The 17,500-nt window shown below is 46.6% G+C and overlaps 1 protein-coding gene across 1 annotated transcript in view; it reads right to left on the bottom strand.

The window, feature by feature from the left end:
* Positions 1-17,500, bottom strand: part of LOC308336462 (E3 ubiquitin-protein ligase HECW1-like) — a gene marked incomplete at both ends in the record, with an annotated part of 61,039 nt that overhangs the window by 20,143 nt on the left and 23,396 nt on the right. Inside the window, 11 exons of the mRNA XM_080793827.1 lie at positions 2,346-2,453; positions 3,034-3,083; positions 4,118-4,297; positions 5,099-5,448; positions 6,166-6,263; positions 6,879-6,892; positions 7,225-7,376; positions 8,027-8,331; positions 9,098-9,580; positions 10,775-10,875; positions 12,106-12,248. Coding sequence (XP_080649953.1) covers positions 2,346-2,453; positions 3,034-3,083; positions 4,118-4,297; positions 5,099-5,448; positions 6,166-6,263; positions 6,879-6,892; positions 7,225-7,376; positions 8,027-8,331; positions 9,098-9,580; positions 10,775-10,875; positions 12,106-12,248 — 1,984 coding nt within the window. The remainder of the gene's footprint in view (positions 1-2,345; positions 2,454-3,033; positions 3,084-4,117; positions 4,298-5,098; positions 5,449-6,165; positions 6,264-6,878; positions 6,893-7,224; positions 7,377-8,026; positions 8,332-9,097; positions 9,581-10,774; positions 10,876-12,105; positions 12,249-17,500) is intronic.

Raw genomic sequence — 17,500 nt, 5'->3', positions numbered from 1 at the left:
AAACATATAACTATACTGTATAAACAGAGCAATTAACTTTAATTCGATTACATTTGAATAAATTGCTGCTACTTGTCGCAAATGATTTACACTAAGTGTAAAGCTAACGTCTCCTATGTGGATGTATAACTGCACTGCCAGAAAATAAAATGCACAAGCTTTTTTTTATAGTTTCACGAGATAGTATCAAACCAAAGTGTTAATGTATAACACAGCTCTGTTTACACCTTTATTTAATTCCTATTTATATTCAGTATTCATGTGTACTGTACATATACTGTACATTGTTTTATCTTGATTGTTTTGTTCCACTTTTGCTTTAGGCAATGCCATACTTTGAATTGAGAGAGAGAGAGAGAGAGAGAGAGAAAGATACAGAGAGAGAGATACAGAGAGAGAGAGAGAGAGAGAGAGAGATACCCCCCTCACTGCGGGAAATCCACTGGCTTCTGACAGAAAGCGTTAGAATCAAAAAACACCTCCAGCGTGTGTATATTATGTCGAGCTATTTGTCCACCTTGGGGGGGGGGGGGGGTAAAGCATGGGGGGCCAGCGAACCGGTCACTGAGAAAAACGATGAGTCCGTGTCAGTGTCTCGGGGCGGTGGTGGTGATGTTCTGACGGTGGCAGATCTGATCTGATCTGGAGCTCTCAGTATATCTCTCCCCCGGGAGAGAGAGACGAGAGATGAGATGCTTCGAAGGCTCTATTTTTAGCCCTGTAGATTTGAAACGCTGCCCACTCCGCCAGAGAAACCCCCGAGCTCAGCAGGATGACTTAACTACTGTACAGGCCGTTTGCTCTCTCTTTGACCGGCATTGCACCAATACCCACAGGATCACGATGCTCCGCTGGATGCAGGGGGAAAAAGAGTATAGCAATGCTTATAGACTAAAGAATATGTTGTTATCGTTGGATATGATTTTGTCCACAATTCCATGCTGTATTGACGTTGGTATCGTTATAGGAGAGATAACAGGCAAAACGTTGATCAAAATGACAATTATTTTACATTCTCTAATTTGCGTAGACTTCTTGTCAATTAAGTAACGCAGATGTTCCTAACAATAATTTAAAAATGAAACCAATTTTTACACTCTCAAGAGTTAAAGATCTAGAAGGGTCCATTTTGGTTAACTCTCCGTCATTTAGCTGGGGACCACTTGGAATCCCCTCAAGGACCACTGGTTGAAAAGCCATGTTCTATTGAAACAAGAGGCGGTCTGGGTGGATTGAACAGAAGGAATGGTGGCAAAGTGAAGAGGAGTGGGATGTACCTGCAAGGGAGGAGGACAGACACGCTCGCACGCACGCACGCACGCCTCAGCGTGCCCTGGCCAACATACGTGGCCCCTTTTCATGTTTCCATGGTAATGACAACGTATTGCTGATTTTACGGTCCAGTGGCATGGGGCCAAGTTACTGTGGAACATCCATTACGGCTCCATTAGCATATAAAGACATCCAATGTACTGTACTACTATGTCTGGTGTCAAATGACACGAGGAGGGACCCCCACAAAAAGACCACTACCAAAAATGGGGGCGAGCTATGTGTGCGGTTTTGAGCACCCGCCCCTCAGTGGTCTCTGCACGGCCCATACTCACCCATGCACACATACGTACAGACACACACACCCATGAACACAGACACACTCACCCATGCACACATACACACAGAGACACACACCCATGCACACAGACACACACACCCATGCACACATACACACAGAGACACACACCCATGAACACAGACACACACACCCATGAACACAGACACACTCACCCATGCACACATACACACAGACACACTCACCCATGCACACATACACACACCCATGCACATAGACACACTCACCCATGCACACAGACACACACACCCATGCACACATAGACACACCCATGCACATAGACACACACACCCATGCACACATAGACACACCCATGCACACAGACACACTCACCCATGCACACAGACACACTCACCCATGCACACATACACACACACACACACACACACACACACACCCATGCACACACACACACACACACACACACACACACACACACACACACACACACACACACACACAGACACACTCACCCATGCACACAGACATGTGGTAAAACGGTAAATGGTAAATAGTGCATTTATATAGCGCCTTTATATAGCGTGTTTATATAACACACACACACACACACACACACACACACACACACACACACACACACACACACACACACACACACACACACACACGCACAAGCACACGCACACACACACATGCCAGGGGGGACAGGGAGGTATAGCTTCCAGAGTAAGACACACAGTGTGGAGGTTCTTACTTGGAGGTAATGCAGGGTCGGAGGCGGTGGGGAAATGGTTTGACTCATGGCCGGGCCTCAGGGTGGGGAGGACATTGCAGATGGGAGGAGGAGGAGGAGGGGTGAGGCCTGAGAGAAACACAGTTGACTTTACAAGACATTCTCTAAAAAAAAAGAAAAAAGGAGAGAATAACCAGCACTCACGGACATGTCATTTTGGTTTAAGGCACTTATGTGGTTATTCGCACAGTATGCTGCAGAGCTGCAGACAGCCTAAAGTATAATTCAGAAAGGAAGAAGCTGTGTGAGTCGGCTGTCAGCACTCAGCGACCACCGTTGACCGCACGGTCTCACACCCCCCTGCAGCAACGCTGACACGGTCAGCGGAGAGGCTGCTGCTGTCTGTGAAGAGCACCATGTCCGTCCGGGGAACAGAACAGAACTGTTCCTTTTCCTATACTACGTTTACTTGAATTAAAAGCTATAGACGCAGTGGCTATAATTGGGTCAAGGCCCGGGTCTTGCTTTCGTGAGCAATGGTGTACGAGATTGGTAATACATTGATCGAATCGGGTCGACGCGCGAGTTCACCCCCCACCCCCCGCCCCCCACGCAATTCTAGCCTACCTAAAGGTAAAATCCACACGCCGCATATATGCACGCGCACACACGCACGCACGCACAAACGCACGCACAAACTGCATTCTACTGACTATGAACCTGGAATCCTTGTCGTGCCTCATCTTTATACCCACACCTCTACACAACCGGCAGCACGACAACGTATATAAATTTGCATTGCTGCTGCTGCCTGTGCCTTCTGAGCTGAGAGCTGGCTATACCACTGATGAAGCTCACAAAACAGGCAGAAGTGCCAGAGATTTTATAGCATTTGATTCACTTTCCAAAAGTTGCTGCATATGCTTGTTGTAGGCGGGCGCTTCTTGGAAAGAGAGAGAGAGAGAGAGAGAGAGAGCGAGAGAGAGAGAGAAAAGTTACTCGTCTGAAAAGTTGCTTATTATAGCGACAAAGATGGCTTGGCATATCACCAGGGAAGAAAGAGAGGGAGGGAGATGAAATGAAGTATCTACAAAGCTCGTAGGGAGCCTTGGTGGTTTGTAACGGCAGAAGACTTGCGTGAAATGCGTACGTGACCTACATTTCTATGCAGCTAATAAGACAGAGACACACCGCGTTAAAAAAGCTTTTTTCCACAGAGAGTGGAAGGAAGGCATGATGCACAAGACGGGGTCCAACAACGCGGCGTGGAATGTGATTCATTCTCCCAAAAAGAATCACGGCCCCCTCACGCATTATTCTAAATGTGTGGGAGGGGTCTGTGATTTATTTGAGGGGTGCCAGCCCCTCCTATGCCCAGCTTTGTGTGTGCGTGTGTACCCCCATGGCCGAGGGCTTAAAAAACTTTACACCCCCGACATGGATTTCGAAACAAAGTTGTTCAACGCAAAAAAGCAATTCTCCTGAATGCTGCCTTTCTGGCATGGCACGGAAAGGAGTGGCATAATTTGCATTTTATTCACCGTGTAGTAAATGCTGCATTCCCTGGGTCTGGAAAGGGCAGTTGTTCTTACAGACGGGTAAAAGGGCAGGGGGGGCTGATATGAAGCCCCCTTTTTAATGTCTATGTGTGCACGTCCCTGCATGGCTCCTTACCGACGCCGTTCCTCTCGCCGCATGCCTCTCCTCCGCCTGCTCCGCTCCCCTCTCGGCACCTCCCTCCTCCTCCTCCTCCTCCTCCTCCTCCTCCTCCTCCTCCTCCTCCTCCTGGAGACGGGTCGGCCTGCAGGGACTCGAATGCGCTGTTGTTCTCCTCGTCCTCCTCCTCCTCCTCGTCCTGGGAGGAGAAGACGGTGCTCGTTTCCGAGAGCCGGGCGCTGTCCACCGACGAGAGGCGCGTGTGGCCGCTGCAGGCGCGGCCTCGCCCCTCGGGGCCGCCGCCGCCCGAGTTGTTGCTGTGTGGCGACAAGGTTATCATATCAGAAACCTGTTTAGACCTGAGAACAGATTCGATACAAATGTCTTCTAAATCCTGACAGTTTTCTTGAAAAATCCATGTTTCTATGTCAGTCGTTTTCATGAAAAATGAATTAATATAAAGTGCAGAGAGTCCAAGTGACAAAAAAAAAAAAAAACTAACACTAAAACAATTAAAAACGTAACACTAAAACTAAATAAAAACTCGCAAACCTGCTCTAAAAACTGAAAAAATGAAAAGTCAAAACTAACAAAAACTTTAAACTATAATGAAAAATGGTGCAATTCTGTGTGGCGGTCCCCGGAACTTCCAGACCCACAGGAACGCACCTTTTGGTACCCTAAACATAGGGACATACATACTAGGCATGTAACGATATATCGTATATCGATATATATCGATATTATATCCCGTATAATAGGTCTACATCTATCCTAAGATGCCATTAAAGAAAAGAAGAAATGTTAACTCGAGCTAGGTTTTAACATAAAAGCATATTTACAGATATTAAGTAATTTTACATGAAAAGTAATGCTACTTTTGCAATGTAGTTAAATAAAAAAATGTGAAAAATGCTTGGGGGGAAGATAAACCCTTTATCTGGAAAATAATCGTGTTGAAAATATCGTGAAAAATCACATCGTGAACCTCATAATCGTGATACGTATATCGTATCGTGAGTTGAGTGTATCGTTACATGCTTAACACATACAGACATAGCGGACAGACGTTGCCGTTTCTTGGAGCGGGCTTGCACCGCTCCAAAACCTATCCTAACCTCGTGCTGTAGCAGGAAGTGCTGTAGCAGGACGTGCTGTAGCACGACGTGCTGTAGCAGGAGCGGTCGGCACACAGCTCGCACTCGCTGCCGCCCTCGCCGCTGCCACCGCCACCGCCGCCGCCGGGCACCCTGGGCACGCCCCTTCGTCTGCAGACCCCTCCTCCTCCTCCTCTGCCGCCGCCACTGCCGTCCCCTTCGTCGCTCCTCCTCCTGCCACCTCCTCCTCCTTCGTCGCCCCCACCCCCGCCCCCTCCCTCCAGGAGCTGGTTGAGCTCGGACAGCCGCTCGATGGAGAGGCTGCGGGGCAGGGCGCGCGCCCGGCAGCAGGAGCCGGGGCACTCTGGCACCTGGTGGAGGGGAGCGGAAACACGGCGTGTGAGGCTCCGTTCATACTCCACTGTTAACCCGTTTACCGCCAGGATTAATTAATAAACCCATTTAGGCCTGATGTCGAATTTTCTTGTCTTCAAAATCCTGACAGTTTTCTGAAAAACCTTATGTTTCTGTATCGGTGGTGCTCAATATTTCATGTCAAGGACCCCAAAAATGATATGTAAATATGCCTCCGCCCCCATCATATCCAAAATCGTCCTCGCGTACGCAATCCAAAGCATTTTTTAGGGCTCAGATTGAGATAAAAGACGGTATTTACAGCTCAATACAACTCTAATCCGACCTGGCGAGTGTTGACATGTTGAGATGGACTGAAGCCAGGTGTGTCGTACAAATTACTTCCCCCTCAGCGAGGCTCAGAGACCATACGCCATAATTAAGACAGCCTGTCTTTGCCTGTCTACTCTGGCATCATTCCCGATACCTGGAACGTCAAAATGAGTTCGGGATGTCACAACATTTCGCCGGCACCGAAGCACCGAATTCAGGATGGTTTTCGGGGAAGAAACCAAGAAGACATATTTGAATATTCTAACCACACATGGGGGTCAATTAGTGTCGTCTTAACCTCATAGACACAATACAAAACAGAACAGAAATGACCGCACTCCATCTTCAAGTAAAGAAACGTAGTACTTTCCCCACCACTGCTCAGCGTATTACGTACGTACCTGGGAAGGAGACTGCGTCGTGTCGTCCTCCTCCTCGTCCTCGTCCTCTCCGTTTTTGTTGGGTTTGAGCGTGGGCGAGATGGAGCTGGTGTCCAGGCCTATGGTGGTGGTGGTGGAGGTGGGGGAGGCCGGCTCCTCCTCCTCCTCCTCCTCGTCTGGCTCCTCCTCCTCCTGGTCTCCTCCCCCCTCCGTCACGTTGTGGGCGGAGGGCAGGCTGTGGAGGAGAGGTGGTGTATTGTAATAACAGACTCTATGAAAGCCCTGTAGAACAGAATCATCATTGACGTACGGTATATACCACTGGTTCCAAAACGTATTCATGTCAACGACCCCCAAATTGACACTAATTAGTAATTAGCATGTAATTAGCATGTAACGATTCACTCAACTCACGATACGACTCGTATCACGATATGAGGTTCACGATGCGATTTTTCACGATATTAAAAAATATATATATTTTAAAGAAAAATCTGTTTAATTTTATATAATTTATCTTCCCCCCTGAGATTTTTTATTTAACTACATTGCAACAGAAGTAGCATTACTTTTGACAGTGCAGAAACATAATTGCCTTAATATCGATATCGATATATCGTTACATGCCTACTAATTAGCCCCCGGACCCCCATTTGAAGCATCAAAGGGTTGGATTGAGGGGGGTCAAATCTACTAATCAAATGATTCCCGAGCGCGGCACGGCTACAACTCACCCACTGCTCCTTGGCTGCGGGTCAAATGCGGAGAACACATTTCACTGCGGTAACGTGTGTGACAAATCGTATGACTTTGACCCCCATAAGTGAAGATTTTCACGGCTCGAGCAGTGATTTTCAACCAAGGACCCACAGTTTGACATGCATTTAGACTACACGGACCCCCATGTAATGGCATTTCTATCTCTTGAGATCCCAATTTATACCGTATAAAATCGATGTTATTTTAACTCTGAGAGTGTACAAATGGAACCAAATTTGGTTCCTAACTATCATTTAGCAGGGGACCCCCCTAGAACTCCCTCAAGGACCCCTGGGGGGTCCCCGAACCCCAGTATCCAACCTGAAGCGATACCTGTGGAGGAGGTGGTGTATGCGGATGTAGTGGGAGCGTGGCGTCTCGGGCTCGCCGCACGCCGAGGCGATCACCGTCTCCAGCTCCGACACGGGCAGCGAGCACGGCCGGGCCTTACGCTGCTGCGGCTGCTGCGGCTGCTTCAGGGACACGGACGACAATATTATAGTTAACTAAAACTAATGAAAAAAAACCACAACTAAAACATTTAGGCCTGACCTCAAAATGTTAAAAAAAAAATCTTCTAAATCCTCCAGTTTTCTGAAATAAATATTTTCATGACTTTTCAAAAAATAGCAGACCTACAAGCTCGTAGCGCGCCACTCGGTGGTGCGCTATGAGCTTGTAGAGCTGCTGTCTTTCGATAGCTAAATTATAACATAATGTTTGAAACACCAAAAGGGGTTCCCGCCCCAAAATGTGTTAAATAACATTTTCTTTAACGGAACGAAGTAAAAACTAGAAAGGGAAAAGAAAAATGAAGACTGAAGCTCTATTGTGTGGTTTACATTGTTGTCAATTCATTTATAAGCTTCTGTAACTTTTTGTAAAATGCTATCGTTTCTTATTACACGACACTTACTTTTTCAATCCTGCAACGGATTTATTTGCCAGGTGCAGGATTGAAAAGCGCCGAAAAACCTAAAACTAAAACGTATAAAAACAAAAATTAAATCTACCAAACCCGCTCTGAAAATGGACAAAAACGAACTGAATAAAAAAATAAAAAAATAATAATCCAAACTCAACTAAAACTAAACAATAATGAAACATCCCAAACTATTCTAACCTTGGTGGCGGAGTGGTGGTGGTGGTGGTCCCGCATGGTCGCGGTGCGGGGGAGGGGAGGGTGGCAGCCGCTGGACTCTCCTCCGTCTCCCGCCGCCACCTCCACCTCCACCACCCCCCCGCCCTCCGACGAAGAGGGGGCGGGCTCTCGGCATCTGTCGGTGGCGGAAACACCGCCCTCCGGAGGAGACGCGTCGTCGTCGTCGTCGTCGCACTTTGTTTCCGCCAAAGTTGTTTCGGAGGCGGGGCTCGTAGCCCGGGGTTCCTCCGAATGCCCGACCGCCTCTTTCTCCGCATCCTCGACTCCTGTCACGAGGTGTGGGGGGGGGGGAAATAATCTATTACAAGGTTCAAGGTTGGACTTTATTGTTACATCTTGTGTACAGGTACATAAGAGTAAAACATATTTTCGTTTGGCTTCCTTACAGACAATGCAGTGGCATAGATAGCGTAACATTCAAAACAACAAAAGCACAGCAAACAAAGGGACAGAACAAAGAGTACAAGAAAGAGCAAATAAAGGAGTAGAGAAATAGTAACATAATATGTGCATGTTTTCCCTGAAGTAGAAAAGTTAGGTAAACCTTTTTTGTGATTCTTTTTCATACTAGAATTGTAAAAAAAAAAAGTTTTTTTACACAACCCTGTCTTGTATTATAGCCTATAATGTTTTGTTTGAGCTGTTGGAAATAAATAGGCTACACTTGAACATATATGACAACAATATGACAAACAATATGAATAATAAGTTTGATAAAAAACTGATTGGGAATAAGTTTGTAATGAGAATAGATTTTTATTCGAATCGTGACCCCAAGAATCGGAATCGAGAATCATTTTGATTTGAAAAATTGTTTTTTTTAATCGACTTGTGACTCCAAGAATCGGAATGGAGAATTGCATTGATTTGAATAGATACATATGTTTTTAATCGAATCGTGACCCCAAGAATCGGAATCGAGAATCGTTTTGATTTGAAAAATTGTGTTTATTTTTTTAATCGATTTTTTTTTAAACAGAATGGTGAGATGGTGAGCAGAATGGCGAGACCCCAGACGACTCCCAGACCTACCTGCCAGCTCCACCTCAGCCAACGGACCAGGCACCCCCTCCTCCTCCTCCTGCACGCCATCAGCTCCGCCTCCTTCCTCTCCCCCTTCCTCCTCCTCCTCCTCCTCCTCCTCGCCCGTACCTTCAGCCGCGGCCCCTTCTCCCCATGCGGCGTCCGCCCCCTCCTCCCCCCCGAGCGGCGCACTCCCCTCGGTCAGCGGAGGAACGTCCTCCGCTGCTACGACGTCCTCCGCGGCGGTCTCCTCCTCCTCCTCCTGCTGCCGGCGGCCGTCGTCTTCGCCCGGGGGGACACGGCGGAGACACGACGTTTCCGACGGCGTTTCGGGGGCTCCGTCCAGGGGGAGGTCGGGCATGTTGGGTCCCAGGCTCAGCGTGTCGTCGTCGTCGTCGTGGAGGTTCTCGGGGACGTTGTCCGCCGTCCCGTTCCGGTCGTCCTCCGGGAGAGGACACGCCGGCTCCATGACCAGAGAGACCTCCTCGTCATCTGAGAGAGGAGAGGAGAGGAGAGGAGAGGAGAGGAGAGGAGAGGAGAGGAGAGGAGAGGAGAGGAGAGGAGAGGAGAGGAGAGGAGAGGAGGAGCACAACCCACGTCATTCATAATGAAGTCCCTTAGTGTTTATTCTCTCAAAGGACCACTCTCACCCATTTCATAATAGGAAAGCTACTGTATGTACACTGTATAAAAACCCGTCTGCCGGTCACATTGTCATTTCCAGCTTTTAATACATTTTGAAAAAAACTAGCCTTTTCTCCGTCGTACCAAACCCCCCCGCCCCACGCTCAAACTGGCGTGGCGTATAAAGGTCTCAAAACCCACCTACCTTGGCTTTTAACTCCAGTTGAGTGTCTCTGTGGTCCATGTTTTGTTTCACCGTCTGCTGATGCTGCTGCGTCTGGGATGTGTCTCTGTCTGTGTTGTGGCTTTTACCATGTGTTCTTCTTGCTGTTGCTTTTCTGTGTCTTAGCTAATGGATCTAGTTTTTTTGTATTTTCCTGTACGGCACTGTGTTAACCTTGCGTTGTAAAATGTGCTATATAAATATAAAGTGGATTGGATTGGGATTGGTCAGCTCAAAGACATGGAGGTTCATACCGGGACATACCAAAGATTGTAAACCTGAGTGAATGCAGGTGGTCAGCTCAAAGACAACATGAAGGTTCTATATACCTGGGTGAATGCAGGTGGTCAGCTCAAAGACAACATGGAGGTTCTATATACCTGGGTGAATGCAGGTGGTCAGCTCAAAGACAACATGGAGGTTCTATATACCTGGGTGAATGCAGGTGGTCAGCTCAAAGACAACATGAAGGTTCTATATACCTGGGTGAATGCAGGTGGTCAGCTCAAAGACAACATGGAGGTTCTATATACCTGGGTGAATGCAGGTGGTCAGCTCAAAGACAACATGAAGGTTCTATATACCTGGGTGAATGCAGGTGGTCAGCTCAAAGACAACATGAAGGTTCTATATACCTGGGTGAATGCAGGTGGTCAGCTCAAAGACAACATGGAGGTTCTATATACCTGGGTGAATGCAGGTGGTCAGCTCAAAGACAACATGGAGGTTCTATATACCTGGGTGAATGCAGGTGGTCAGCTCAAAGACAACATGGAGGTTCTATATACCTGGGTGAATGCAGGTGGTCAGCTCAAAGACAACATGGAGGTTCTATATACCTGGGTGAATGCAGGTGGTCAGCTCAAAGCGGAACTGCAGCTGGCCGCTGACGTGGTCCGTGGGCAGCCTGCGGCCCAGAGAGTACGTCACCAAGCGGTCTCTGTTGGACGGACGAGGGCAGGGACGGACGGACGGAACAGGAGACGGGGACAGACAGACAGACAGACAGACAGACAGAACAGTGGGTTACGGAAGGAAAGGGGAGGGTGCATATGTTGGTGCATATGAGGGGGTGCATTATGTTGGTTAGACATATACCGACAGTCCGACAGGCATTAGTCCGACAACACCGTCGCTCCCCGACATGCGCGTCCGTTTACAACTAACCCGTGGCAGGATAAAACTAACCCGTGGATCCCGACATGCGTGGCAGGTTAGCTCAGGTTAACTCTCAATGCGTCGCGACGCATTGAGAGCTTGGAAATACTCAAGTAAAGTACAAATACCTCAAAATTGTACTTAAGTAAAAGGACTTAGTTACTTTACACCACTGCATGCTCCCGACCGGGAGACAGTCCATTGTGTTCATGCAGCAGAATCCACTATACAGGTTGTAAATTGCAACCTAATAGCCTACGGCAAAAATATAAAAAAGTGCATTCATTTATGAAAAAAAAAAAAAAACAAACATAGAAAGATACATGAAATACGGAGATCACAAGGTTTCTGTGAGGCTGTTTACACATTTTTGCTGGATTTATTTATTATAACACACTTTGTGTACAATTTCTCCACCTCTAAAAAGCAGACGTTAGCACAGGCAATAAAGGAAGCCTGTGGTGGCGATAGGGCAATAAGACTGCTGACTTATTCTGTTACACCCAGTTTGAAATTACATTGCGTTAAAGTCAGCATTATACGTTGTTGTTTTTTTGTTAACTCGCAAACAAATTACAGCACTCCACACTGCTCCACTTCAAATGCAGAATGCTATACCAGAATGTGGTAGCAGCAAAGCAATGCACTGATTCAACACAATTACCATACTGCCTTAGTAAATCAGACATTAATTCCGTGCGCCTTACCAGCGCAAATAGTACTTTGATGTAACAGCGTGCGCTGCATGCGAGTCTGGCCCTGACTGAGAATGTAAAGATGCAACCCGGGAAGGAAGCTACATTTTGACATTATTATCACAGCTGCACATAATGCAATCCAGATTGCATTGTGGAGAGAGTGGTAATAAATGACAAAAATAAGCATAACACTGACAAATATTGTATAATTGTGTGTGTGTGTGTGTGTGTGTGTGTGTGTGTGTGTGTGTGTGTGTGTGTGTGTGTGTGAGAGAGAGAGTGCGTGCGTGCGTGTGTGCGTGTCCACAGCATACCCGATGGCGTGTTTCTCCAGCAGTCTCTGAACAGGCACCGAGAGTTTCCCCAGGAAGCGCTTGATGATCGGCCGGCTCTTGGCAAACTTGTCCTTCACCTGGATCTCCAGCACGTCCGTCGGCAGAGACACAAAGGAGAACTTCTGTGTGTTCAAACAGAGAGGAGATCTACTTTTAAAGACTGATTTAGACCTGTGAACCATCCGTCTATCTTCAAGCGCTTATCCGTAGTAGGGGTCGCAGAGGCAACAGCTCCACCAGAGAGCTCCAGACTTCCCTCTCCAGAGCAACATTATTAGTAACTTCCTCCTGGGGGATGATCCCGAGGCGTTCCAAGGCCAGTGAGTCGATGTGTTTCCTCCAACTGCGCCTTGGTCTGCCCCCCGGGGTCTCCTCCCAGTGGGACGTGCCTCGAGGACCTCAGTAGGGACTAGGGAGACGTTCGAGAGGCATCCTAACCAGATGCCCGAACCACCTAAGCTGGCTCCTTTCCAGTCGCTGCGAAGAAGCAGCGACTATATACTCAGAGTCTCTCTCGCATGACTGAACTCCTCAACCTATCAGACCCCCTTCTATCCTCCCTCCATCCCCACTCAGAGTGGAATATGAACCGACTTGTGCTGTCTGAGTCTGACCTGAACACTTGAACTCTCTGCAACTTTAGAATTATTCACGATTCATTGCATGTTGTTTTTGCACTGTCTTGTCCTGTTTTTCACTTGTCCTATAATGTTGTAACTGCACTCTGCTGTCCACCGAACCAAATTCCTGGCAATGTCATGGCAATAAGCTTCTGATTCTGATTCTCCCCATGCCTGCGGACTGGCGGAGACAATAAGGCAAGGACACAGCTGAAACAGCTCTAGTAATTGGGCCATGAATTATGCATTAAACGCAATAATTAATGGTAATTGAATTACCATATACAGTAGAATGCCGTTACGACAAAGGACATGCATCAGAGAGAAGAGTGATTACATGCAGGACTAGTCTATCTCGTTATGTATTCAACAAAAGAGGTGCTTTTTCCACCTCAAGAAAAGTGTTGGATCTTTATTTTCGTATTTCTTCCCTTTCCGCTTTCCTAAAACAACTGTCATGGCAGGCAATCACCTGGCTGTTTTCCATTCTGCCAGTCACCTGGCTGTGACAACAAACACTCAGTGATATCATCAGCTACTGTAGTAGGCCTACTAGCTTAGTTTCGCTTAGTTTAAGACCAATTAAGTTCTTTCTTGACGTTTAGTAACTCCCGATCTCTTCCACAGTCTCCCACGCAGATCCAACCTGGACAGAAGAGAGACAGATCTACAAGCCTATGTCCCCTTGCTGCTACTCTGGGTACCCTGTGTATTGTCCTTGTTTTGGTGAAACACTACTCAAGTTATTATTCGTTAGCCTGGTTCCAGCCTGAATCGCTCGCTGCGTTAAGTGAATCCGTTTTGTCACGTCGCTACTCAGTCTGGCCTGCAGGCAGCAGACTCGTATTTCATAATGTCACCCGTACGTAGCCACGTTGTTGCTGATACGTCATCAGCCGACTCTGCCACTCTGTCCATGCTTTTCTCACCCGAGACTCGAGAGTAAAACCTAGGGTAAAAGCATAACTAAATTCATTCAGTATAGTCCACTATGTCAGAGTCAAGTACAAAAAAGCTGACGGCTGTGTGGGGTGAGTTCAGTGAATGACACGTGCGTTGCAGGACAACAGCAGTAGACGCAGTGGGCATTGATACGTCAAACTGGTGCTTTCTTTATTTTTTCAACACGCACCACAGACCAATCAGAAGCCACGGGTCGATTTCACCCGTTTGCATGTCGAGATAGAACCCTTTCTAGACTGAGTAGTAGCGATTCTGGCTGGAACCCAGGTTAATAATTCAGCTCAGTAGTTAGTGATTTTTTTTTTTATATATAACATTTTTATGTTATGTTTACACATAAAGACGAATCAAATGTATACAGATAAAGTGAGGCAAACTAGAAAGGTATACATTAAAAGCACAATACAATAAAACGGACAAGAAAAACAAAAAGCACAAAAACAAAACAAACAAACTGGCGAGCAGCACATACTGTACACAATACAGTCAGTTATTCATGAGGGGAAAACAATATATATACAAATATATATACACATACATACATACACAACACACATGGGCACATCAGAAGGCAAATTGCAAGAGTACAGCTGGGGCTCTCCAATCCAATGAATCACTTCCTTTATGAATCACAGTAGATAGATCCCTGGGCAAGACATCCATCAGCGGCTGCCATATATTCATAAAGTTATTTCCTCTCTCTCTTTTAATTTGGCACTGAGCCGTTCCATTGGAAGTGCTCTGTAGATCTCTCTATATACCACTGAGTCACTGATGGGAGGTTTTTTCGTGAATCCAATTAAACAAAATGCATTTGATGTTTTGCACGCACTTTGTATACGAAGCAGCGGCAATTTATTCAAATGTAATTGCTATTGTGAACAGTATTTCTATGTACCGAGGTCACTTGGTGTAAACAGTGCTCTCTCTCTCTCTCTTATCTCTCTCTGCATTCACACTCAAATTGTTTGCCCCCCTTCCCTGAGCAGTTTTCTGAACACAGTCCACGATTCTTAAATGTCCTCTCTCCATCTCTGCCAGGCTTTGCTTTGCCGAGACTCTATCCAGCGAGTGCTGACACACGCACCCACGCACGTGTGCACACGCACCCACGCGCACACACACACACACACACACACACACACACACACACACACACACACACACACACACACACACACACACACACACACACACACACACACACACACACACACACACACACACACACACACACACACCTCGGAGAGTATAGGAAAGAGAGGAGGAGAAGGTGAACAGGAATGTCCCACAATCTAAACCCCATCATGCCATGTATTGTATATAAGCCATTAAAACCTGGAATTAATCTGTATGTCACTTTAGACTGCAGCAACTACATTTTAACCGTTATTATGTCTTTGGCTATTTGGAAGAAAAAAAATAGCAGATAAGCTCATAGCGCGTCACTTCGTGCTGTGCTATGAGCTTGTACTGTACTGTAGATCTGCCTGTTTTATTTTTATTTTTCAAAATCAGGACAAAATATTTGAAATGGGGGTCTGTGGCAGAGTACTTTGTCAAGGACCCCTTTCTGAGCACCTCTGATAGAGAAACTTTTTTTTTTCCCCCAGGAAAAACTTTAGGATTCAGAAGGCGTTTTTGTAGCCTATAGGTTATAATGGGATAGACTAATGAATGGAAACGTGTGGTATTACAGGGAGACAAGACAGGTGAGGCTATAGGAGGCTGGATGACACATTTTTCCAAACGTGTAGATGGGCATGCAGGCTTGCATGGGGGGAGGATGAAGATATATAGGGAGGCTCTTCTGATGGATAGGAGGGGATGCAGGGCTGGGGGGAGGAGGAGGAGGAGGAGGAGGAGGAGGAGGAGGAGGAGGAGGAGGAGGAGGAGGAGGAAGATAGGAAGGCTCCCTGCCGGGTCTAAATTTATCTCCCCGAGGAGAGCTGCCTGAAGGAAGAAGAAAAGTTTTTTTGTTCTGTGACAATGTAAAAGTATACTGTGGCAACCTGCAATCTGCCGCAGTGATGACTTTCTGAGAGTACTCAAATGTTGATCAATACAGCGATACAGAAATACCGTGTTACAAGTAAAAGTATACGGAATTTGAAATGTATTAGATTAGAGAGTACTAAAAGTATTGGCATCAAAGTACCAATACCAATACCAACTGGAAAAGTCACAATTTTGAAAGTGTGGTTGCCGCAGTCGCTTACATACTGTAGGCCCCCTCCCACTACTCATCTCATGGCAGTAATATGCCCTGGGGGTTGCTGTTCTGCCGGCTATATGGTTTGTGTCCCGCCACTCAACTCCATTGGACTGACCCCGACTTGCTTCTCAGGAAGTAGTGGTCGAAGCGTTCCACTTCAGTAATTTTACTGACGAATTTATGTCTTTATAAACGATTGTAAAACATAGATTTGGTTACGTATAACCAACAACAGCCAATTAGCTACTACAAACGTCATGCAAAGCTTGGCCAATCACAGCGGAAGGTAGGTATAGGTTACTCCAGAGGAAGAATAAAGTGTGACAATAACTATAGCCTGCACACTAATTACATTGTGAGTTGTGAGTACTTTACTTTACAGTAAAGTAAAGTAAAGTAAAGTAAAGTAAAGTAAAGTAAAGTAAATGGTTGAGAATCAACCATTTTCATTTCAAGGACCCCCCAGTTTGACATGCATTAGCCTACGGACCCACGTTTAACTTTGGGACCCCAATTTATATTGTAACAATAATATTGTAATTGTTAATTTAACTCTGAGAGTGTACAAATGGAACCAAATGTACCAATTAGGACATACCTATAAGGGTCCATTTGGTTCACACCGCTCTACACCACTGCATAAGGGGGGGGGGGGGGGGAGTCCATTTCTTACACTCTCTCAGAGTAAAATGAGCACTCATCAGATTTTGACTGTGGCTCGACTTGCTTTTCACCCAGTTCAGTTTGTTACTGCACGGCTCACTGTCTCTGTGCTAGCACGGAGAGAAGGAAACAAGTGTCTCATTATCCATGCTTCAACACTCAACCTCTCTCTCTCTCTCTCTCTCTCTCTCTCTCCCCCAAAGGAGCGTTGTTTGCATGAGAAAACAGACGTTTTACATTGCCAAAGCAAAAGTGGAACAAGACAATCAAGTTAAAACAATGTAGCATACGTGCATATAAATATTGCATATAAATTGGAATAAACCAAAGGTGTAAACAGTGCTGTGTTACTTTGAGTAATATAGGCTATACTATCTCGTGAAACTATGGAAAGATTGTGCATTTTCTGTCAGAGATAGTTATTCTCTCTCTCTCTCTCTCTCTCTCTCTCTCTCTCTCTCTCTCGACATTCCCTATCTTCCCTCCCACTCCTCTTTTCATCCGGCTCTCCTGCTCCCCCTTTCCAATCTTTTATCCTCCACACAGCTGCGACCCTCCCCTCCTCTCCCCTCCTCTCCTCTCCGCTTCCTCAGCCCTCCTCCCTCTTCTCACCCCCCCCCCCATCGTTTTCATCTCCTCTCCTCGTCCAATTATTTGCCTCTTATCTTCTCACAGCTCCTCTCGTCTCCTCCACTCCTCGCTTTCCTTTCCTTTCCTCCTTCCCTCCGCACGTCTCTCTCCTCTCCTCTCCTCTCCTCTCCTCTCCTCTCCTCTCCTCTCCTCTCCTCTCCTCTCCTCTCCTCTCCTCTCCTCTCCTCTCCTCTCCCTCAACCATGGTGTTCCCAGGTGGGAAATAAATATTACATTAGCCAGCCAGAAATGAGAGAATACAATTATCGCAAAACGAAGAAGT

The sequence above is a fragment of the Protomyctophum bolini genome (assembly GCF_963924005.1).
Source record: "Protomyctophum bolini genome assembly, chromosome: 21".
Lineage (NCBI taxonomy): Eukaryota > Metazoa > Chordata > Actinopteri > Myctophiformes > Myctophidae > Protomyctophum > Protomyctophum bolini.
This window is presented reverse-complemented; position numbering and strand designations above follow the sequence as displayed.